Raw genomic sequence first — 23576 nt, forward strand, 5'->3', positions numbered from 1 at the left:
CTGCTGGGCGAAACAAGCAGAGTGCAGTGCACACATTTTGCAACCCTGCCTTGAAAAACAACACTGCAGAACTAAAGCACACACAGAGCTTCCCAACATAGAACAACAGATTTTGCCAAACACACAGTTCAAAGATGGCCAAAAAAGAATCACTCATTTTGAATGAGTACACCTTGCAATGAAGATTGCAGATCAGATCAGAGCAGCTAGAACGGGCAAGCCTGTAACCAGTCTCAAATATTTTTTGGGGGGGTGGGTGGGCGGGATTGCAGAAGTCAAGGGAGGCAGGTTACAAAATGTTCAGTGAAAACAGTCAGTGAGGCTGGGGAGGAAAGAGAATTTTTTAGTGTAGCAGGTACACACCATGCCACTAGCTGGCTACAGGCCTGAGAGTGGGCCACTTCCAGTATTATGCTGACCAGGGCAGCAAGGCGATATACAGCTGCCCCATACCAGTGGTTTTTGAAGCAGTGCCGGAGGGGGAAGTGTGGCAGGGGAGATAAGAGCACCCTCCCTGCACCTTAAATGAGCCCCCGCGTTTGAACCGGGGGGTTTCGAACCTGTTTGGTGTTCTAGGAATAGAACACCGAACAGGTTTGTGCACATCCTAGTTAATATAGCAGTAATAGCACAGCATATTATACTCAGTGCAGAGAAAAGAAAACCACAAAATCAAACCTTCCTTGATTCCTCCCTCCCTCCTCTCCTGATGTATCCTCCTCAAGAGCACACTAAGGGCTCTTTCTGCCTCCCAGGCCTTTTGAAAACATTTTGGAATTCCCTTCTTTTTTGTTCCCCCTTCCCCCAGCCAGTGGGGGCACAGTTTCGCATGACAACACTTGATTCAAATGACAACAAGCTAACCAAGAAGCAAAGAGATCTCATTCTCAACCAATTGGAAGCCAGTGCCAGAAAACCAACCAGCAAGGGGGGAATGCCTGCCAAAATGGCCACTCAAATCATATGAATCAATTTGTGTCAAACTGGGGCTAATTTTGCTCATTATTATTACTTATTTTTATTATTTTTGTACATTTTATATCCCGCTCTTCCTCCAAGGAGCCCAGCATGGTGCACTACATACTTAGGTTTCTCCTCACAACAACCCTGTGAAGTAGGTTAGGCTGAGAGAGAAGTGATTGGCCCAGAGTCACCTAGTAAGTGTCATGCGATTCAACCCCTTTATTTTAAGGGGGTTCAGTTTGCAAATTCAATTTGCATTAGAACCAAGCAAATCACCCCAATTTGGCACGAACTGATTCACGCACGAATCGAATTGCTCTTCCCTACTAAAGGTGTGGGAAGTGGTATCTGCAAGTGGTAGTGTTGTGTGGGATTTTACAGAGTATTTTTCCCTGTGGAATGATGCTGCTGCTGCTGCCTTCAGTGACCTTACCATTTCTTTGATTGCCCTGTCACAGTAGGAAGGAGGAATGTGAGGATGGGCACAGGCCAGGAGGCACAGAAGGATGACTCATGTGAAGCTGAAAAACACACCAGTTTGAATTGGGTTTTACCAACTTTGTATCTTCTGCCCTTTAGGACCAACATGGCAGCCAATGTCTACTGAATTAACTAAAGTTGTGATTTGATTTGCTGCATTTGTTTTTAAGGACCTAACTAAATGTTACATGTATGCCACGCATGTGTAACAAAACCCCATCAGCCTTCCCCGCCTTTTTAAACATCAAGCAGCTTCAGGAAGGGAGCAGTTGGAGGTGATGCTTATTCCTTTGCTACCTGCCGCTTCTCCACTCCAGATCTCTTCCCCTGACACTTTTGCCCCTGCAGAATTCCAAAGACATGTTTGGGTTCAGTTGCTCATGTTTGCAAGAGTAGCTACATCCTAAACCCCTAAAGCGATCTAAGGCCACAGCCAGTTCTCAGGCAAACCCCAGTTGTCTGTGGTTCAGTTAAAACAGTCTGCTCTCTCTTCTTGTGCTCAGAACAGAACGCCAGTCAGATAGCAACCAGACTTGTTGTGGAGCAAGATATTTTAAAACATTTTTCATTTATTTTTGTTCTGGGCACCTCTGCTATACGAGGAGCCTGTGTGGCTTGCATGACCTTTGTATCTCATTCGTACCTCTAGGGTTGCCATATTCTGGCTTTCCAAATCTTGGTGCCTAATTTGCATATTATGTAAATTGGCTCGAAAATAGTTTTTGAGCGGGATAGTGACTGCATGGTTTGCTCCATAACTCCGCTTCTACAAGGGCTAGAGGTTAGCTTTTCCTTTAAAAATGAAAGCTGGAATCCAGGGGAATCTGGGTGGGCTAAGCAGTCTGGGTGAGATGCTTAAAATTCGGGTGGAACCCGGAATTTCAGGCGGCATGGCAGCTCTACATACCTCTGATTCTATGCATCTGACTTACCTTTCCGTACATAATTCATTCAGATTGAGGAACTGAGTACAAAAATATGGACATCTTCCTCAGGTTGAGGTGGGGTGGGGGTGTCTCTTTTTCTGTTCTAAATTCCATTAAGAAAGCAGTTTCATAGACTCATAGGTCTGAAATGCCATCCAATGTATAGAGGCTCTTCATAAGGTATAGGTGCTTCTTTTCCTCCCCCCGCCCCCCCCCCACCGCCTTCACCAATCCTGAAAAAAGAGCATAAGGAATGCTGAAATCTCTCTAGCCTCATAACCTGCTTGTTTGTTTAATTATTTACAGGACGACGTCTGTATGCACCTGACTAATTATTCAATTAACAAGCACAGTGCTAATTTTGTACGAGACGAAGACTCTGGTAGCAAGAGGTACAGAATGTTTTCCAAAATAATCACAGCTGGGGGGACGCTGGTGGGCCTGCTCTCATGAATCTTTATGGCCATTTCATACGTGTTTAGGAAACATTTCTCTAAATTCAGCTGGCACGTGGCAGATTCTCTGTCATTAGGTGAAATAAATCATTTTAAAAGCTCAGATGAGTAACAGCAGGGGGCCTGGAGCAGGCGAGAGGAGCTTGGATTTATCCCCCCCTAAAGGAAATACAAATGAATTTGTTGCAAATGGAATTGCTGGATTGCCGCCCTCTGTTTTATTGTTTTCGGTGAGTGTAATTAGCCACCTCTCTAAATCTTGCATGGTACGGTCAGTTCAATCTAATTATTGCAGCCTCAGTTCCGCCCCCCCCCCCCCAGATCTCCTTAGCTTTCTATTTGATCACTAGCACCTTATTAGTCTGTTGGCTGCTGCTCTTCCGCAGTGTTCTGCCCACTGCGGCAAAGACTTGGTTTGCTTTGAGTATTTTCACTTTGCATGTTGTGCTTTCCGGGTAAATGCATCAGATAGCAGCAGCTTCGCCTCACTCCTGCAGTGCTGCGCTGCTGTCCAAAATGGGGCCTGCAATGTGGCAAATCAATAAACAAGTAGGAGGAGTCACTACAGCAGATGTTCTTATGCCTCCAAGGCCAAGAAGCTACTGTCAGTGCCCTGGTTTTGCTCCCTGATCACCATCTGCTCACTCTCTGACTTTACAGTATTCATATTTCTGGCTATTAGTCCCCGACCTAGAAGAAAGAGACAGAGAGGTTGAAGCTCAGCTTTGAAACCTTTTTAGGTAACGTTTGTATCAAAGAAAAGGTGATTGCTTCTCCATGAATCTTCCAGTTCTATTCTGAATCCCATACAACCCTTTTGTGGCATCCCAGTGGTTGTGAGGGCTTCATGGCTCTCTTAAGAACATAAGAACAGCCCTGCTGGACCAGGCCCAAGGCCCGTCTAGTCCAGCTTCCTGTTTCGCACAGTGGCCCACCAGATGCCGCTGGAAGCCACAGGCATGCCCTCTCTCCTGCTGTTACTCCCCTGCAACTGGTACTCAGAGACATCCTGCCTTTGAGGCTGGAGGTGGCCTATAGCCCTCCGACTAGTAGCCATTGATAGACCTCTCCTCCATTAAGTTATCCAAACCGTTCTTAAAGCCATCCAGGTTGTTGGCTGTCACCACATCTTGTGGCAGAGAATTCCACAAGTTGATTATGCGTTGTGTGAAAAAGTACTTCCGTCTGTTGGTCCTAGATTTCCCGGCAATCAATTTCATGGGATGATCCCTGGTTCTAGTGTTATGTGAGAGGGAGAAGAATTTCTCTCTATCCACTTTCTCCACACTGTGCATGATTTTATAGATCTCTATCATGTCTCCCCACAGTCATCTTTTTTCTAAACTAAAAAGTAGGCTTGTGCCCAAAACATTTCGGAGGCCATTACGTTTCGGCTCCGGGGGCCGTTTCAGTGCTTCGGCACCGGCGGGGGTAGTCCTTTAAGGGCGGGGGAAGGTGCACCCGCACGGCAGACGGGTGCGTGCACGCCCGCAACGGGCGCATGCGCGCTTGCTTCTTCTGGCCACTTCCGGCCGATGACAGAAACGGGGCGGCAGGAGGGAATTAACAGTGACAGAGCGCCGGCGTGGGATATGCGGCGGGAGGGGTAAGTGCACCCTCCCCCGCCCTTAAAGGACTACCCCCGCCGGTGCCGAAGAAACTTCGTGCACATCCCTACTAAAAAGCCTCCCCTCCTTAACACCTCTTCTCTGTGGTGTTGAGGAGAGGAGAGCTGGTCTTGTGGTAGCAAGCATGACTTGTCCCCTTAGCTAAGCAGGGTCTACCCTGGTTAGATCTGAATGGGAGACCACATGTGATCACTGTAAGATATTCCCCTCAGGGGATGGAGCTGCTCTGGGAAGAGCAGAAGGTTTCAAGTTCCTTCCCTGGCCACTCCAAGATACGGCTGAGAGAGATTCCTGCCTGCAACCTTGGAGAAGCCGCCGCCAGTCTGTGAAGACAATACTTAGCTAGATGGACTGATGGTCTGACTCAGTATATGGCAGCTTCCTATGTTCCTATGTCGTTTTAGAAATGGGAATTCACTCACACCCCATGTCTCTTACTACTCCATTATGCCAATGTTAGTGAGAGATGGGAAGTCCTTCCCATAGTTAGTAGGGACTAACTGGGCAAAGAGGCACCTTTTAAAGCGGTGGCTCTCATTTTTAGCACAGAGATCAACTGCCCCATCTAATCAAGAACAGCATTTCTCCAGTCACTATCACTGACGTTTTCTTTGTGCTTTTCTTTAGATTATGAGCACTTTTGTGAGAGGGAACCATTTTCTTTCTTTTTGCTATGTAAATCCCTTTGAGAACGTTTTTGTTTAAAAGTGGTATATACATATTTTAATAACATTAACAAGAATAACAGTAATAGTATATACATATTTTGATATATACTTACTCTTCTCTCTCTCTCTCTCTCTCTCTCTCTCTCTCTATATATATATATATATACACACACACACACATAAGAACAGCCCTGCTGGATCAGGCCCAAGGCCCATGTAGCCCAGCATCCTGTTTCGCACAGTGACCCACCAGATGCTGCTGGAAGCCACAGGCAGGAGTTGAGGGCATGCCCTCTCTCCTGGTGTGTGTGTGTTTGTATAGTATATACATATTTTAATAACAATAACAAGCATAACAATAACAGGTCATTCCCTATTTTCCTGTGGGCTAGCCATCTTCCCTAGGGCTTCCTTTTATTCTGTCCAGTCAATCTCTCTCCTTTAGAACTCAGGCTGTGGGTTTGACTAATGAAGTGGCTTTTTGTTCTTGGGGAATCTCTCCTCAAAACCCGTTAACCCCACTTCTATTCCTATATGTGTCCATGAGCTCGATGATTGAAGGATGACAGAAAATGGGTCTTCCTGCTCTTTGTTTACCCACACTTCTGGGTATGGTGGGGATTTCCATCTGTGTTAGTGACTGTAAATACAAATAATTTATGTGAAGTCAAAAGATTTGGCAATGGACACGTACTATTTGAGTTCAGGTGCAGCCCTAAACGAAGATCTCTGCGCTTAATGCAGCATGTGAAAAAAAGTATAACTTACCACCTTACTTACCTTCAATTTACTGCCATAGAAAACAATTTGGGAGCATTTAGCGGGGTTAGGAGCTTGTAACTCCTATTCTGCTACAACTCTGTTATCTACCAGTTTGTTTCTGTGTCCAGTTCAAAGTGAAGATTTTAACCATTTTGACCCTTTACAACTTGGGTCCAAGTTGCCTTAAGGACTGCCTCTTCCCTTATCAACCTGCCCATATATTGAGGGCCTAACTTCTGGCCTGCCATTAGCAGAGGTCCATTTGTCCCTGTACCAGGGGCAGAACCTTCTTGGTGGGCATCCCACAGCTACAGAACTCCTTTCCTAGGGCAACCCAAATGAGCCCCTCACTCACCATTTTAAAAAAGAACTTAAAACATGTTTCTTGTGCAGAGTCTTCTCACTCTAATGGGTTTTTAGATGCTTTTTTTTTTAACTACTGGTTTTGTTATTTGTGTTGACTGTAGTCAATCTTGCTTTTTATGGCAGTGTTGTATTATAAAGTTTGTTTTAAAGTTGTATCTGTATGCCAGTTTGAGTTTGAATGAATACATTAAACAAACAAACAAACAAACAGCAAGCCTATCTGTCTCCTCCTCCCCCGCTTTTTTAAGGAAGCTGTCCACATTTAATAAGCACATGGAGCAAAGCGGCTATGAGACAGACCAGATATGGAAGGACATTGAAGATGTTGTTATTAAAACCCTGATATCAGCCCATCCTGTCATCAAGCATAACTATCTCACTTGCTTCCCCAATCACACTATGTGGACTGCTTGCTTTGAAATTCTGGGATTTGATATTTTACTGGATCGCAAACTCAAACCATGGTTGCTTGAGGTATGTTCCTACAAAGCCTCTTTCTTTGGTTCAGAAACTGGTCTCCTCTTTTTCTCTTTCCTTCCTTTATGGGGTTAAGAAACTGTTATTCCCAGACTGCTCTGTAAACTCACCCTGACCGCCTCCCCTTCTGTTGCTTGTTTCACTAATGTGCGCCCCATGGCAACTTTTCCAGTTATATGGATGCCCAGTAGAGGGCGTTACACTACAGGGAATGTAAAAAATAAAAATAAAAATCAAACATACTCTTGTCCTCATTTGGAAGGCAGTCAGTTGGTTGCATAAATGCATATTCCAGGAGGATTAAGAAGATGAAAATAGACAAGCTGGGTCACAGCAATGGTTTATCTAGTTCATCTAGTTTATCTAGTTCATCAATGGTTTATCTAGTCCAATAACAGCCAGGAAGACTGTACAGAGAAGTTTGCAATCAGGCCATGATGGTGATAGCCATAATCTCTTGTTAATCCACACTATTTGGTAATCAGAGTAATGTCATGGCTCTGGAAATAAAAGTTGTACTTTTGGTTGTCATAACTGGTTGCCATTAATGAACTTAGATTTGATAAATTTATTTAATTCAAGCTGTTTAAGCTGGTTATTCTCATAGGCTGACATCCACACTAATTTTGCACACATGGAAATTCTACATTTGCAATGGGGGAGGGGCAATCCCCCCCCCCCGCGATCTCCTCTTCCTTTTGCAACTCACTGAATCTCCAGAAAATATGTCACTGAGGATCACAACACTTTCGAGGATATATTTTTTGTAAGCACAGTGGTCTGCAGAAGGAAAGAACAATCGGCAAAATTTCCCTCCCACATTGTATGTGTGGAACTTTTTCACGCACAATGTTAGTCAGGATGCCAGCTGTTATGTCCTGTGACGCTGAATGATTATGCAGTGTGTGAAAAAATATGTCCATTTCTTTACATTAAAACTGTTGCTTATTCATTGCAGTGACATTGTGGAAGCTTCTAATTTTTGTGTGTGTGTTCTTATTTTTTTAGTGTTCTAATTGCCCCATGCTTAAGGGATCAGGTTCGTATCAATATTAGAAAGCAGTAAAATAAAGCCAGCAAAATACCCATTAAAATATGCGGTATTGCACTGAATTTATTGTTTTATTAAATGGCCTTCATCTAATAGAAAGTGCATGACCAAATAAAAGTACACAAAACAAACAAAACAAACTTCAAATACATAAATGCATCTGTACAATATTATATATAGTCTTATTTATTTATTTTTTAAAAAGAAAGGCTAGATAGATAGATCTCTTTTACGGTACTTGACCAGATACAATTAACAGCAATTACAGTTCATAACAGCCTACAGCCGGTACAATCAATCTATCACATTAATCCCATTTAGATAAGAAAAGTTCACCTAGTAAGGTGAACATCATTATTTAACCAATTGAGGGAGCCTTAACCATTACTTGGCAAATTTTATACACAATAGCGCAAAATTTGGCAACACAGGAAGTAAGGAATACATTATTATCAGCAAAAATATATGTTTCATAAAATTCCATAGATCTTTCCAGCAAACCCATTAAAAGGGGTAAAATCAATTTACTGCGTGAAGTGCTGCAAAAAGTGCAGTGAAGTAAAATATGTGCCACATTTTCTACTTTCTCTGAATCATAGGGACACCTGTGCAAATGATAAGGTACCTTTTTAATATCTGCCCTCCAACCATGCCAATGGAAAAACGTTGAAACGAGCCAAGGCAAAAGCTCTCTAATGTGTTGGGCAATCACATTATAAAGCTAACTTGCTGAGGATTGAGGAGGGGTAACCCACCAGTTCTTAATGCAGTTGGGAAGTTTACATCTCTCCTTCATTTCAGCATCCAAGATGTGCTTATTCTAATGGCCTGTTTTTATCCCTTAGCAATTAAGAATTCAGAGAAGAGTCCAAACATAAGAAGTTTTCTCTTCAGTTTTAATAACCACTTAGAGTGGGTCTGGTCCTCTAAAACTAGGGGGGCCAACCCACCTGGGCAAAATTTGAGTCTTAACCAGTATTTAAATTCTGCCATCCATCCTGTGGTCTCCACCTTGCTCACCCCAGCCTCCAAGCTAAGGGCAGAAATAGATACAAAATGATCTATTGATACAATTAGAAATGTCAAAACAATTCCTGTTCATCTAATTATATTTCTGTATTCTTATGCATAACAGTAAATGTCTCCATTCAGTATTGTGCATTTAGTGTAGTACATCATTCACCGTCCATCACGTGTGACTTCCCCCCCGCCAGCCTTACCATTAACAAAAATGTGTGTTCTTCAGATATGATCATTTATCTCTTATTTCAGTAAATAAAGGACAAATCCATAATTAGTATTTAAGTTTTCCTGTTTGATTAAGTTTCCATGGATACTTTATGTTTTCATGTAGTTTTTAAAGCCATCTGCATAAATCTTGATTTTGTAATAATCTGCCTATGATAAATATTTTATCCAAACACATCTCTAGGCCCCGGTCTTCTCTATTAAACTTACATTATGCCATAACTGTCTAGCTCTAGCCATCAAAATCTAATTGCAAAATCTGCTTAGCAGTTACTTCTGTAATACTACTAAAACGTTCTAAATAAGATAAAACCCCTACAAGAGCCAAACAGAGTTGAAATCACAGCTAAGAAATCCTCAGTGAGCACCTGATTTAAGTCATACAAAGCCAAGACCAAAAAGGAAGATCTTACAAGCTTCCCTGAGCTACTTGGAGGATGTATGGGATAAAAATACTGTATAGCAAGCAAGCAATTTTTATGTTTCAGGAAGATGCTTAGACTTGAGTTTTGGTGTGTCACTAAAAGCACAGAGTCATACTTTAGGGTCAGCCACTGAGTGCCTCTATGTGTAGCAATTGTATACTATGGTTGTTGCTAATAGTTGTGGGGTGGGGGGGAATGTACCCGCTGCAAGCCCGTACAGTCACTGCACAGCTTTTCAACTCTGGAATTTTTAAATTTGGGATTCAGTTCACTTTCCCTGTCTCTGATCTCCCCACAATCTTCTTCTCCCTGGAAAGTTTGCTCTGTATTTCAAATTGTAGCAGATTAAAACTGATAAGAACAGGTTGACTACATAGATAATGTCTACTCTCATCTCAGCCAAAAGGCCAAAAAGCAGCTTCAAACATATTTGATTCCTATTGTTTCAGGTGAACCATTCTCCAAGTTTCAGTACCGATTCGTGGCTGGACAAAGAAGTAAAAGACCAACTCCTGTATGACACTTTGGTTCTGGTCAACTTGGGAGCTTGCGATAAACGGAAAGTCTTGGAAGAAGAGAGACGGCGAGGGAAGGAAAGGCTCCTCAAGCAATGCCGTAATAGGGAAACCAGGTGGGAGCTCTTCAGTCCTTCTGCTACTATGACTATGTAGACTAGAATTTATAAACCACCTGCAAGAAAGATGTTTTAAGTGTGATGGATTTGCATCTCTTTCTTGGCTTTTATACAGAGCACTCAAAAGATGAATTATTTATTCCTATTCATTTAGTAGCCCTCTTTAAATAAGCATTTTGCAGATGTCTTAAAAGAGAAATTCACAAGCAGGCTAAACTTAATAAAGGTTAAATGAACACATTATCTGGCAACTTTGGACAGAACTGGGCACGATGATATACACACAGCTGTTGCTGAGAAAGGAGTTTCATATCTTGTGTGTCCGCTCCACACCCTCAAGGTTGACTTACCCATATCCTGATGTTACAACATTGTGCCTTCCCCACTGAGCTCTGCACGGTTGGCTGCCATATTCGGCTGCAGCTGCATGTATATCGTAACATCTAGTTTCGGCCTTCACGAGCTGATTATCTTATTTCAGCAGAAGGTAACACGCAGAAAAGCACACAGCAACTAAAAGACAGCCAGTTAAGTTTTTTCAAAAGGGAGCACATGCAAATGAATTAATTGATGCACTTAGAAGGGAAACTTATTTCACAGGGTGTGGCCAGACCAGCACTATCTGTCGTGTTTCATTTTGTTTTCGTTTTATCGTTCTTGGTCATGGTACTCTGTGTCCCACAAATATGTGATTTCTCCTCCCAGAAACACAGGTTTAGGAGTTTACATTTATTTATTTATTCCTAAAATAATGCAGAGTTTGTGCAATTGCATCATATTCCTCCACCACCACCATCTTAATACAACCACTATATTTAGTGGCATGTACTGAAAACAGGATAAGTGGGGGGATAATATAAGATTTCTTCAATTTAAAAAATGCACATTAGAGCTGTAAGGGTTTAACTGAAGTTTGAAGATTCAGCAATAGTCCAGAGTGTTTTAGTAACCAGCATGGGTAGTCCTTAATAATAATGTTAGTCTTCGCAGTAGGGTCGGATTTGTTTAGGCATTCAGGGCATAAATTCTGTACTAGAGTTCCTTTTTGTCTCTACTCTCTACTGTCCTAATTTTCTGGGAAATGTAGTCGAGCTTCACAAGATTTAGTAGAAAATGGGAATAGAGTGAGAGGAAAGTCACCATTTCTGTACGCACTGCAGTGTGTGCTAAGCACAAAAGGCAACTAGTTGTTGCAGAAACATGTATGTGATTAATTGTGTATTCAAACGTTTGAGTATATCCCAGAATAAACTGTAAACAAAATGAGCATACTGTAAAAATGTAGAGCTCTTGGTTATCCTTTGTTCAAGATGAGTGTCTTTGGCAGTCTCAAATGTATAAAGATTAAGGGCATATAGTTGAAGGATGTACACAAAAAATACAAATGAACTCTACCATGATTCCCACTTAGTTTCCAGGTGGCGTTTGTGGGCTCAAGTCTCCACTCATACAGGGTGGATGAAAGGAAGGTCAGAGTTGTGCCAGGGCAATATCTTTTCCCCTTCTTCCGTGCGTATCTTTTCTTGTAAGGGAAGCAAGGAGGGACAAGAGGGCTGAGCCATCTTGCAATGGGGCCTGGCAGGGTGGATCTTTCCTTCCTGGTCTTTTCTTTCCCTGGGGGATGGGGGTGGGCAGAACAGAGCAGGACTGAGCCATGTTTAGAGCTTTCTGTATCTAGTTAATAAACAACAAAATATCTATGAGACTATTTATACTGTATGTGGTAATTATATCTTTGAACCTTGTTTAAAAGCTGCATGAAGAAGTTTGTCCCAGTGTGCAGAGCTAGACAGATAAGGTTTAAGGGCTGAAATGGCGGCATGAAAATAAACAGGAAAGATATCCCACTGTGGGCATTGTTTCTGGGGGCTATTAATGGTTTTACTTGGGTGATTTTTATCAGGGCCAAGGAATACAAGAACTGCCAAGCTAATTGGGTCCAGGAAGCTGAGAATTATGAGGAAAAACACATAGGAGGCTACCGCCGAATTTACCCCAGTTTTGATTCAGACAGATATGACAAATTTTTCCAACACAATAATTCAATCTTCCAGGAAACAGCGGCTTCCAGAGCACGTGAAGAATATGCCAGGTAAGGAAGGGCATTCCTTAGCAAGTTATCTGTTAAACTAACTACTGTTAAATTCAGTTTGTTGTCTTTGCCATAGGCCATAATAACACTGCTGAGTAAGAATTCATTCTTTAAACTTTCACTTGCCTGAGTTCAAGATCGTCTTTACTGGTTTGGTTTTATTTGGGGGTCAGAACCCTCATGTCTTACTGTATCTTTTCAATGCTGTATTTGTTTATAAAACGTACAAGTTGAACAGGTATCCCATGAACTCAGCGCCAGTCCTAGTTACACAGTTTCAAAGCACATGCCTTGTATGCAGGTCCCAGTTTCAATCTCTGGTATCTCCAGGGAGTTATCCAGACATGGCTTCATGCTGCAGGATATCCAAGGAGTGAATCTATTTCGCAGAAGATTTGAGGCAGTTTAATTTGGGGGATTAGATGAAGCATTCACATATCCGTTTGCTCCTCCCCGCGTTCCCTGCGATCTTTCTCCTTTGTGTGTTCCCACTGCTTGCTCAGGGTTTTTTCTCTAACCAGTCACATCCCAGAGGAGGAGGCAGGAGACCTTTTTCTTCTCCTTTTTTGGGGGTGGGGTGGGGTGTCAGTTTGACAGTTGTATCCTCAGAACAGCATAAGAAGCCCACATTTTTCATTCCCATTCATGCATGCTTTGACTTAAGAGGGAGGCAAGAAGTTTCAACACCCAACACCTGATGGTGCAAAATTTTGGCCCCCAAAATGGGGCCAAAACAAGGAACTGGCAGCTGGAAGTCTCAGGACCAAAGCTGCCCCCTCAAGGAATATTAGCTTCCCCCACTAACAAGGAAATGACATCTCTGGGCAGGTTCTTGGGGATCATCTTGGCATCCACACAGAAGGCCGTATCTCTGGTGCAGGAGCAGCTGGGAGGCTGGGGGGGGGGGGCTCTCTGGCCAGTAGCAGGAGGCAGCCTCATCCAGGCCAGGCTCAGCAGGCAGAAGATAAGGTTTCCGTCAGCACTGCAGCTCAGCCATGGCCCAGTGTGGAGAGGCGCCCTTCCTCCTGCCAGATGCTGGCAGAGTTTCCCTGGGAGAAGCCAGAGGCTGGAGCAAGATGTTGCCCTCTCTGGAGATCATGCACTGGTTGCTGCTACTGCCGCCACCGCCTCCTAGGACTGCTTGTCCCCCTGCACCATCCTCCCGCCCCTCTGCAGAAAGCTGCGCTCCTCTCAGCCAGGCATGGGGGCGAGAGCAAGAGCATGCAAGCACCAGCAGGCTCTGGAGGGATGGAGTGTGATGGGAGGGGGACCTGCTAGGTGGGCAACCCTTTTCCTTTAGCTAACCCTTTCCCTGCCTCTTTGAACAGGCAGCTAGTGGGGGCAAAGATTCTGTCAAACTCCTTTAACAGAAGATTGGCGAGTTTGGAAAGAAGCTGGATTATTGGCAATGGCCCCTCCACACATCACAGAGGTGCTTTAGATAACAGAAGCCTTTTTTAAAAATAGCTGCTGAAGATAGAGGGGATTTTTAATGCAAGACATAATTTGGGCTAAGTAAGACTGTGCAGCCATAATTTAGGGGAAAACAGAGTCGTGTCTGAACTGGTCCCTAATAGCCCACAGCAACTTCAGGGTAAATCCAGCTGACATGTGGACTTGCACCCTCCATTCCAGAGGAGATTCGAACTAACAGCCATGTGTGTAAAACCTCCAGGAAGGGTCAGGGAAGATCCTTACTTGAAACTTTGGAGCTGCTACAACAATACTGGACCGGTGATCTGACTCAGAATTTTCTTCAGCCTCACAAAATGCCACCCAGCTTTGAGCTTTTCTTAGCCAGTTATCTTCTTTTAAACCTTTTCTCAAATCTTTCTTGGCAAGTCTTGAGGCTTTGTGCCTTTCAAAGGCACTAAGGTCATTTTCATGACCTCTTACCTGGGCTGCAGGGAAGGTGAGCGGGAGGCAGGTTCCTACCTGCCTCCCCACAGACCAACTACATAATAAATTGTTGCTGATTGCACACTTGGGCAGCTCCCAGCTCCCCCAGGTGACCCAGAAGGATACCATGGTCAATGGTATCGAACGCCACCGAGAGATCCAAGAGAACCAACGGAGTCACACTCCCTCTGTCAGTTCCCCAGTAAGGTCATCCATCAGGCCAACCAAGGCTGTCTCAAACCCATAGCCAGCTCTAAAGCCAGTTTGCAATGGGTCTAGATAATCAGTTTCCTCCAAAACTGCCTGGAGCTGATCAGCCACCACCCTCTCAATCATCTTGCCCAACCAAGGGAGATTGGAGATTGGCCTGTTACTATCCATCGCTAAGGGGTCCAGGGAAGGCTTCTTAAGGAGCAGTTTAACCATTGCCTCCTTCAGACCAGGAGACACCCTGCCCTCCCTCAATGATGCATTTATGATATTAACTAGGCCACCTCCACAATCTCCCTGCTAGACAGAAGCAACCAAGTCGGTCAAGGATCCAGAGAACAAGTGGCAGGCCGCACTGCCTCAAAGCAGCTTGTCCACATCCTCAGGATGACCTCACCAATATGAGGTCATCCTTATATCACCTCAATATGCTGATGACCAAATTTATTTATCCTTGTCATCGATATCAGGAATTGGCATTAGCCCCTTAAATGCTTGCCTACAGGCAGTAATGGGCTGGATGAGGGATAATAAACTGAAGTTAAATCCAAGCAATCAGATGCAGTGGTGTAGCGGGGAAGCAGATTGTCTAGGGAGCAAGAAGCTGTTAGTTTGAATCCCTGCCGGTGTGTTTTCCAGACTGCCTAGTAAATATTTGTTGTCACCTATATTGGGAAGCAGCAATATAGGAAGGAAGGTGCTGGAGGCAGATGCTCACTTCAGTGACAACAGCAAAGGCATAATCTCATACTGAATGGGAGGAAAGCAATGGTAAACCACTCTTTTATTCTACCAAGAAAACCACATTGCTCTGTGGTCGCCAGGAGTCGACACCAACTTGATGGCACAATCTTTCCTTTCTAAAATCCAAGCAATATGGAGGTGTTTATTGTTGGGGGTCATAATATGCAAGAAGGGTTAGAATTTTCTGTTCTGGTTACACTCCCCACAAAAGAACTGGTTTGTAGCTTGGGAGTGCTCTTGGATCCAGGTCTCACCCTGGTGTGTGAGGATGAGGCTGTGGCCAGGAGTGCGTTTTACCAGCTGCGATTGATTTGATAGCTGTGCCCATTCCTTGAGGAGAATGACCTGAAAACAGTGGTACACCAGCTGGTAACCCCCAGGTTGGACTTCTGCAATGTGCTGTATGTACATAGTTCAGAACCTTCAATTAGTTCAAAATGTGGCAGCCTGATTGGTCTCTGGGGTATCCTGGAGAGAACACATTATGCCTGCCCTTAAACAGTTGCACTGGCTGCCAATATGTTTCTGGGCAAAGTACAAAGTGCTACATTACTTTATTACTGCTTATGAATTATTACCTTAATACTACTTATTACTATTACCTTATTACTACTCATTACCTTATTAGTACTTATGAATGGCATAGGAACGGGTTACCTGAGAGAGCATCTTTCTCTACAAGATCTCCACTGTTCACTAAGATCATCAGGAGGGATCTATCTTTGGTGGTACAACTGGTGGCAACCTGGAATCGGGCCTTCTCAGTTGCTGCCCTTAGTTGGGGAACACATTCCCTGTGGATATAAGAGGACTGTCTTCCTTGGAGGCCTTCTGGAGAGCTTTAAAGACCCATCTCTTAAGCCTGGGTTTTAATTATATATAGTTTTAACTTTAATTTTAATGAGATTTAATCTGTCTAAATGTTTCTTGGTTTTAATTATTTTATTCTGTGTTTTTGATTTTAATATAAACTGCTGTGAAGCACTTCAGGAAGGGCGGTATATAAGTTGGATGGATGGATAGAATACTACATTATCCTGTCTGTTACAAACTCTTCTGCATAATGTCATCAATAGGCAGCAGCTCCAAGAGATTCGTCTCAAGCAGGAACAAAAAGCATCTCTATTGAGAGAAAAGAAGGCTGAGCTGCAGGGAGAGTCTGGTGGAGAAAAGATAAAGATATGCAGGCAAAAGATGATGAACAAAACAGTTGTGGGGCGAGTCCCTGCCCAGGTATGACAGAGAGACAAACATTTTAGCTGAGAACTGTTTCTCTACATTTGTATTTTTGGAGAAGTAGGAAAGGCAATGGAGAAGCCCACTTAATTCTGCTCCTCTACACTGATTACAATGACCCCCAAAATCTCAAATGCCATTCTCAAGCAGACTTAGATTAAGCAAAGGGAAAAGGAGGGCAACTCCCAGACCAGCATCAAAAGAAAGTGGAGACAAACCTCAAAAAAGGGCAACAAAAACAGAGAGAATTTAATAAAGAAGGGATATGTTGGCAAAGGGAAGAAAGTAAATTGCAGAAAGACTCAACAGAGAGAAAGGACTTCCCTCTATAGCCCTAGGGTTTAAAGCAATATCCATTAATATTCTGAATAGCTGATGTGGTAAAAACTCAGGTACAAATTGTTTATTCGGATTAACAGATATGCTGCGCTTTAGTTAAAAGCTTTCATAAGACAATAAAATAATAAGAAAACAGTAAAACAGTGGCTGATGTCCAGACTAACAAAGCATGGGTGCTGTGTGAGAAGTGGAACATAGAAACGGAGGAAGCTGCCTTATACTGAGTCAGACTATTGGTCCATCTAGCTCAATATTGTCTAAACAAATGGGCAGCGGCTTCTCCAAGGTTGCAAACAGGAGTCTCTCAACCCTTGGAGAAGCCAGGGAGGGAACTTGGAACCTTCTGCATGCATGCATGCAGGTGCTCTTCCCAGAGCGGCCCCATCCCCTAGAGCAGGCCTTCACCACATAAGGCCCGCGGGGCCAGATCTGGCCCTCAGGGACTTTTTTGCTGGCCCCAGGGGTTGGCCAAAGCTTTGTGGTGCCTAATGTGAGGTACAAAATGCTGCCTTGCCCCATGGCCCTGGTGGGGGTCAGCCCTCTTTCAAAATTGCACTTTGAAAGTGCTTGAGGGGCAGGGAGGAGGAACAGTTGCTAGCAGCTCCTCTTCTCTCTTCATGCTGTGGTTAACTAATAACTGCTTCCATTAATATTTTAAATGAGTAATTAATAATTGCTTTCATTTAGATTTAATAATTATTTTAATGTAATCATTAATGTGCTGAACATTTACTTTGCCCTCCCCCCACCATTTGAGTTGTGCACCTAAGGGAATATCTCACAGTGCTCACACATGTAGTCTCCCATTCAAATGTAAACCAGGGTGGGCCCTGCTTAGCAAAGGGGACAATTCATGCTTGCTACCACAAGACCGGCCCTCCTCCCGCACGTGCTGATGCTGAGTTCATAACTAAAGCAGCATTGGTGCTTGTAGAGGGGGGTGAATTTCAACAACCTCCCCCTAAAAGTGATCTGTGTCACCCCAAAAAATGTCCCTGATGGCTACATGGTCCTTGGGGTCATATTTTCATGAGACACAGAGAGCTTCTGGGGGAAAGCGAGGTTGTTGAACTTCAACCACTCCACATACACATGATTGCCAGTACTGCATTAGGCAAAACCATCAGCTGTATGGGCGTTTCATGTGTAATACCCATACTTTGTTAGTCTGGATGTCAGCCAATATTAACGTTACATACATGGGAGTGAGTTGGGCATGATGGATCTAGGGGACATGAGTTCAAATCTCTGCTCAGTCATGAAGCTTACTTAACTGGTGACCTTGGGCACACCACTAAGCCTACCTTATGCTGTGAACCCCACCCTGAACTAATTATAGGAAAATGGGATACAAGCATAATGAATGTTGGTTTGGATAAGGGTTACTTGCTTCTTTCTCTGCAACTACCATAAAGATTAGAGCAGAATTTGTTAAAGCCATAACATTTTTGTAAATGGGAAGCGCTTGATATTAATATTTTGTCCTCAAAATGGCTGATTAAAGCGCACAGTTGTTGCTGTTTTTAATTTATATGTGTATATATAGGCTGATGATTGATTCTCCTAGTAATTAATATCTGGTCTAATATAGAGCCTCCAGTGCAGACGGCCCTCATTGGCCTGGAGTTGGCTCTTTATTCCTGAATGTAAGATTATTTGGGGTTTCTTTTCCTTGTCTACTCAGCCTCAAGTTTATTCAGAGTCTAGGCCTGGGACTGCTGTTCTGCTTGACATTTTATCTGATGAGCAAGAATCCAAGAAAGAAGTGATTTATGATGATTCAAGTATCTCCCAGCATGAGAACCCTCAGACAGACAGCTATCTAGAGACCCCTGAAAACCAGCCTGTAAGGCCTTACAGTTCTGTGCCTGACCTTACTAGACAAAGTTCATCCCGTGTCCCAGAGCAATACAACTCCAATTCAGAACTGAGGGATGCCATTAGTAGCCATCATTCTGCAACAGATGTGAGCAGTAGATCAGCAGTAAGTAAAGAGCCATGTTTATTATAAATTACAGCTGCACTGAATCTCAAATCTCAGTGCTACAGTGGGCAGAAAGCCTTTTGCCCAGGCTTCTTCAAAGGTTTTTGCCTGTCAGTGTCTTCTCAGCTGGGTGCTGTGCCACTTGGATATAGTGGCTTACAGTCCATGCAGCCAGCGACGCACCCAAGAGGAATGCAGGCTCACTGGCCCTGCAGCACTCAACAGCGCGTGGACACTTCAACCAATGGCAGAGGAAGCTCTGTGCAGCCTCAGCATTGTGCAGAAGTAGCTGCGACCTACTCCCAGCATTCCCAATGAGATGAGGTCATAGCTGCATTGATACAGCACTTAGGGTGAATGGAGCTTCCACAGCCATTGGTAGGAGCATCCATGTGCAGGTGAGTGCTGCAGTGCCAGTGAGCTTGAATCCCTCTTGGATGTGTGGATGGCTGAGCAGACTGTAAGCCACTAGGGCCATTCACATGACTGGGTGGGTGGGTTGGGGAAAGGCTTCCCAAACCTTGCCTTTCCTCCAGATGACCGGTTGTTCCTTGGTGGGAGCGTGGAGCGCACTCCCACACAATCAGCCCTGCTCCATGCAGTGCGGATTGATCTGAGGCCAGGACTCATTGTCCTGGCCTCTGTGAAGCGCACAGTTCACCTCATGACACGCGTGCTGCATTGAGGGATAACTCTAGGTGCCCGTTCCTGTGTGTGGCCAGGCTTGAAGCAGCCTGTGTTCGCACACAACAGCCAGGCTTAAAGGCTGGGTTAGGTGGTGCTGGCCTGCCAGGATTGGGCCTGATCCTGGTGGTTCTCACATACAGCATAACCCAGGCTGGGCATCCCTAGCCCAGGTTAGGCTGCGTGTGAGAACAGCCTCACTGTCTCCAAAGAGGATGTAATAAGCTTAGAAACCCACCGGGATCAAATAAAAAAGTTCATAGATTTAAAAATTGGTTCCAAGTATTATCTTATTCTCTTAACTTAATATTTCTATCTGACTGAATATAAATATATGGTAGAGTGGTGGCAGCCACCCTGGATTAAGAGACAACATGCAACTTGGTTTGCTTATTCATACTCCAAATTCCGCCCAGTACTAGGTGTGAGTGTGAGAAGCATATTATTTCAAGTGGGTAAGCTCCTGGGTTGCTCACAACTGTGTGAATTGTGACATTGTCAGGCATGGGGAAGCAGGGATTCTATAACAGATCTTCCTTCTCTCCTTTGCCAGCTCCAGCCAACAGAAGAGGTTACAAAAACGTATGGTAAGAAAAGCCCATGTCTTCCCAAACGTTTCCCGTCAATGGCACAACTTCATGCCGAGAATGCAACTGCAACTGAGCAGTTTTGCTGTGAATGTCCGGTTCCTAAAAGTGCTCGTCAGTTTGGAGGAGATTCCTTCCGGTTTCATTTTAGAGAAACCCTAGTCTCCCCACACTCACCTGTCCAGAGGACGAGAGTGAACATGTCAGAGAATGACAAAGAAAAAACCCCAAGACTGGTCTCAGAATTGTTCAACAAGCTGAATTTCACACCAGTGGAGAACCACCTCAGTTTCCCCCTGCAACGGCAGCCTCATCAGTTTCTCAACCGAGCACGTGAGTGCCATTTTCTTGGCAGCATATCTTCTGAGCATCTTGAGCATCTCTTAAAATGGAGAGTAAATCAGGGTTTTTGTAGAGATATTGACCCAACAGCAGAACATAAGAGGTAGGATAGAGCCACCTGTTTAAAAATGTTTCAGGCTTTAGATTTCCTCAGGCATGGATGGCATCCAAGGCAGTTTACATTTAAGTGACTGATGGTGTTGATTCAGTGTTTCTGATCCCCACATTCAGAGGTATATATGGCTGCTTCAGCAGAGTTGCTCCCAGTCCACACGGTTGAGAGGAGCTTGTGGAAGACCTGCACAGACATTCTGCATGTGGGAGTTGTCTGAAAAGAAAGAGCTCTGACTAGGACTGCCGGCTGATTGCAGCTGTTTTAATCAGTTCTCATCTTTCTTTTAGCTGATTGATTAGTTAATCAATTGCATTTAAACAGATGTACATATTAGGTGAGTATGCAAAATCTCGATGAAGTTGCCTTCTGAGGATCTTAAATTACTCAGCCAATATAATTTAAGTTTTTATGTTTCTGGTTCCTGTTAGGACAGCTATAGCAGTTCAACCTTCAGTTTTAAATTATGCTAACTTTAGATATAAAAAGAAAAAAGGACAACATGTTTAATGTGCTTTTTATCATACTTTGTGAAGGCAAGAAGGATCTAATGCATTGGCAGAGCCTGTGGTGTAGAATGTCTTTCAAGAATTTTCGTTGCTTGTTCTCAAGCAATTAATTAGGGAGGAATGACTAATCTGTGACTTTTTAAAGTTAACATGTTTATCAATGCATTACATCTTGAAGTAGTCATTGCTATTCATCTTGTGAAAGCTGGATTCCAGCAGATTAAAATAATAACTTAACATACATCTTGAGAAGATTTCAAAATGGGATTTCTATTAAGACTTTAGGGATCCTTGGTTGAACAGCAATGTTTCTCCTGCTTCCTAAGTTGCCTCAGTGGCCCAGGAGATGGCTGGCCCAGGATCACAAAGGATCTTTTCCTATAGCTACTGGCACCCAACTGCTACCAGATCTGGCTTAACCTTTGAGTCCAGAACCCTGTAGTTCATTGTCCCAGTCAAACTGTTGTGGGGTGTGGGGAAGAGGAAGATACTGCTGTAGTTTACCTATCTGGAATTTCTCAGTGTGAGAAGTTTTCCAACTTACTTCCTATGAAGGGGATCTTTTGAAAATCCCCCACAACTCAGAACATGGGGAGTCTCCTTTTAAATCACAAAACTGTCTCCTTACCCACCTCCAAGTGGAGATTGATGGTATAAGATCAAGCCCAATTTTTAAACTTTGCTTTCAACATCTTGGCCACTAGGGGATGAGGTCACATAGATGCTCCAGGTTAGGCACTCATATAGCATTGCTCTAATGTTTTGCGGGAGCATATATTCTTTCTTTTCTTTGTAGTGATGATGAGATGGAAGGTGAAATATTGATGCTCTCTTGCCTAGGATCTGCAGAACTGGTGCCAGCCCTGAATAATTGCTGCACTGCAGATTCTTTTAGGTGTGAGAGGTAGGGTTGCCAACTGTCCCTCATTACGCAGGACGCCCCTCATTTCAAGGATCAAATGTTGGTCCCTATAGGGACAGCATTTGTCCCTCATTTTGGTGGCGGGGCGAGCAGCTTTTCATTTTGAGAAGTTTTTGGTTGAAATGTGATATAACTTGAATATGTTCTAAATAATAACAATGCTGGCATTATTCAATAGCATATAATTCAATTACATATACGTTGATACTCAGGCTCTTGATTACCACTGCATACACCTCCCACCCGCCCCCAGCCAGCCCCCTAGCTCCCCAAAACTTGTGTCCCTCATTCTGGCAATGAAATGTTGGCAACCCTCATGAGAAGGGATGGGATGGAATGAAGAAAGGGAGGCTGTGTGCCTGTTCCTGCACATGATAGTGAAAATGAATAATGTTGGATAAGGAAGCATGGCTTATGGATCTAGTGTAGGGGCCTTCATATGCTTCAGCATGGCCCTAGAATGGACACTCCACCTCACCCCTCACTTTCAACATGGCCCTGGAATGGGCATCCCAACCCTCACCTCTCCCTCTCTCTGTAGTCAATGATTTGTTGTTGTTGTTACACAGAAAGTGCCTCTCTCCCAAGAGAAATCAATCTCGGAAGCAGAAGCGCTTCTTGTAGGAGACCAGCAAAGTACCGCAGTCTCCACTTAAGCACACAAAGGCCGATGGTTCACCAGCACAGCCTGGAAGACCTTTTGGTAATTTCACAGATGAAGCAGCAGTCTAAGAAAACCAGTGGTTCAGTGTTGCGAAATCAGAGGCCAGGTACCAGGCAAGTGTGGCTTTCAGTTTTGTGCTATACAAGATAAAAATTGAAGTGCTTGGGAGGAACTGGTGGTCTTAAGGCAGGATGACCTTCCATGCAGTGAGTCCACTCCAGCCATCTTTAGGGCTATGTATATACTACAAACAAACACACACACACACTAATGTAAGAAAAGCTGCATTCTTGTGACCTGTGCAAATTATACATCAGGGGCATAACTATAATAGGGCAAGGGGAAACAGTTGTCTGGGGGCCCACTGCCTTGGGGGGTGCCCCCAGAGGCAAGTCACATGACTGACTCCCCCAGCCATGTACCCACCCGGGCTTCCTTCAGTTGTATTCATCCTCCAAAACTGATGTGAGTGTTAAGACCTGGAGCTACCAGAACAGCATGTCTTTCTCTAGTACCATGAAACGACTTGCATCGTTCACAATTTACAAAACCCTTAAAAAAATAATTTAGGATGATGTTCTATTGTGGCACATAGATCTGGTCTGAGTTTTTAGAACTATTTGCATTGTAAGTATAATGTATGTACGTATTCTTCCGAATAGAATATTAAAAAATAAAAATGAAGCATGTCTTGCTCATACTAAATGGCTTGTGAGAAAGCAACCTTCAAACCATTATATTTACATTCCTAGCTTTAGACCCACCCTGAATCTCACATAAGACTCCCATCTTTCAAGCACAGAATTTGGCCCGGGATGCAGAACTTCAGCATCCTGAAAACCAAAACTTTCTTTCTTTCCCTTTAAAATGAAGAGAATCTTTCTAGTCCTTATAAACTGCAAAGATAGGCATTTACTCAGGATTTTTAAAAGTCGGACATACTCTGGGCTACGCCAGAATGCCCAGCCTCGCTTCAGGGGAAAACAGAGTCATGTCTGTATTGGTCCATGATACGTCGGGGTAAATACAACTAATATGTGGACTGGCACACTCCAATCCGTGGATTTGAATTAAAAGCCGTGTGTGTAAAGACTCCAGGCTTTGAAGTGTATAGTAAGTGCCTATCTTTGCAGTTTATAAGGGCTAGAAAGATTCCCTTCATTTTAAAG

At 43.7% G+C, this 23576-nt stretch overlaps 1 protein-coding gene across 11 annotated transcripts in view; it reads left to right on the forward strand.

Annotated features, from left to right (window-relative positions):
• Positions 1–23576, forward strand: part of TTLL6 (tubulin tyrosine ligase like 6) — a 58994-nt gene that overhangs the window by 26734 nt on the left and 8684 nt on the right. For all 11 annotated transcript variants that reach the window (XR_008310314.1, XM_053264941.1, XM_053264935.1 and 8 more), the window contains 8 exons: positions 2676–2761; positions 6497–6722; positions 9899–10080; positions 11987–12175; positions 16105–16261; positions 18288–18587; positions 19825–20191; positions 22313–22520. Coding sequence is in view for 10 of the 11 variants with exons in the window: in XM_053264941.1 (XP_053120916.1) it covers positions 2676–2761; positions 6497–6722; positions 9899–10080; positions 11987–12175; positions 16105–16261; positions 18288–18587; positions 19825–20191; positions 22313–22520 (1715 nt within the window). In the remaining variant the exon portion in view is untranslated. The remainder of the gene's footprint in view (positions 1–2675; positions 2762–6496; positions 6723–9898; positions 10081–11986; positions 12176–16104; positions 16262–18287; positions 18588–19824; positions 20192–22312; positions 22521–23576) is intronic.

Source organism: Hemicordylus capensis, chromosome 6 (assembly GCF_027244095.1).
Source record: "Hemicordylus capensis ecotype Gifberg chromosome 6, rHemCap1.1.pri, whole genome shotgun sequence".
Taxonomy (NCBI): domain Eukaryota; kingdom Metazoa; phylum Chordata; class Lepidosauria; order Squamata; family Cordylidae; genus Hemicordylus; species Hemicordylus capensis.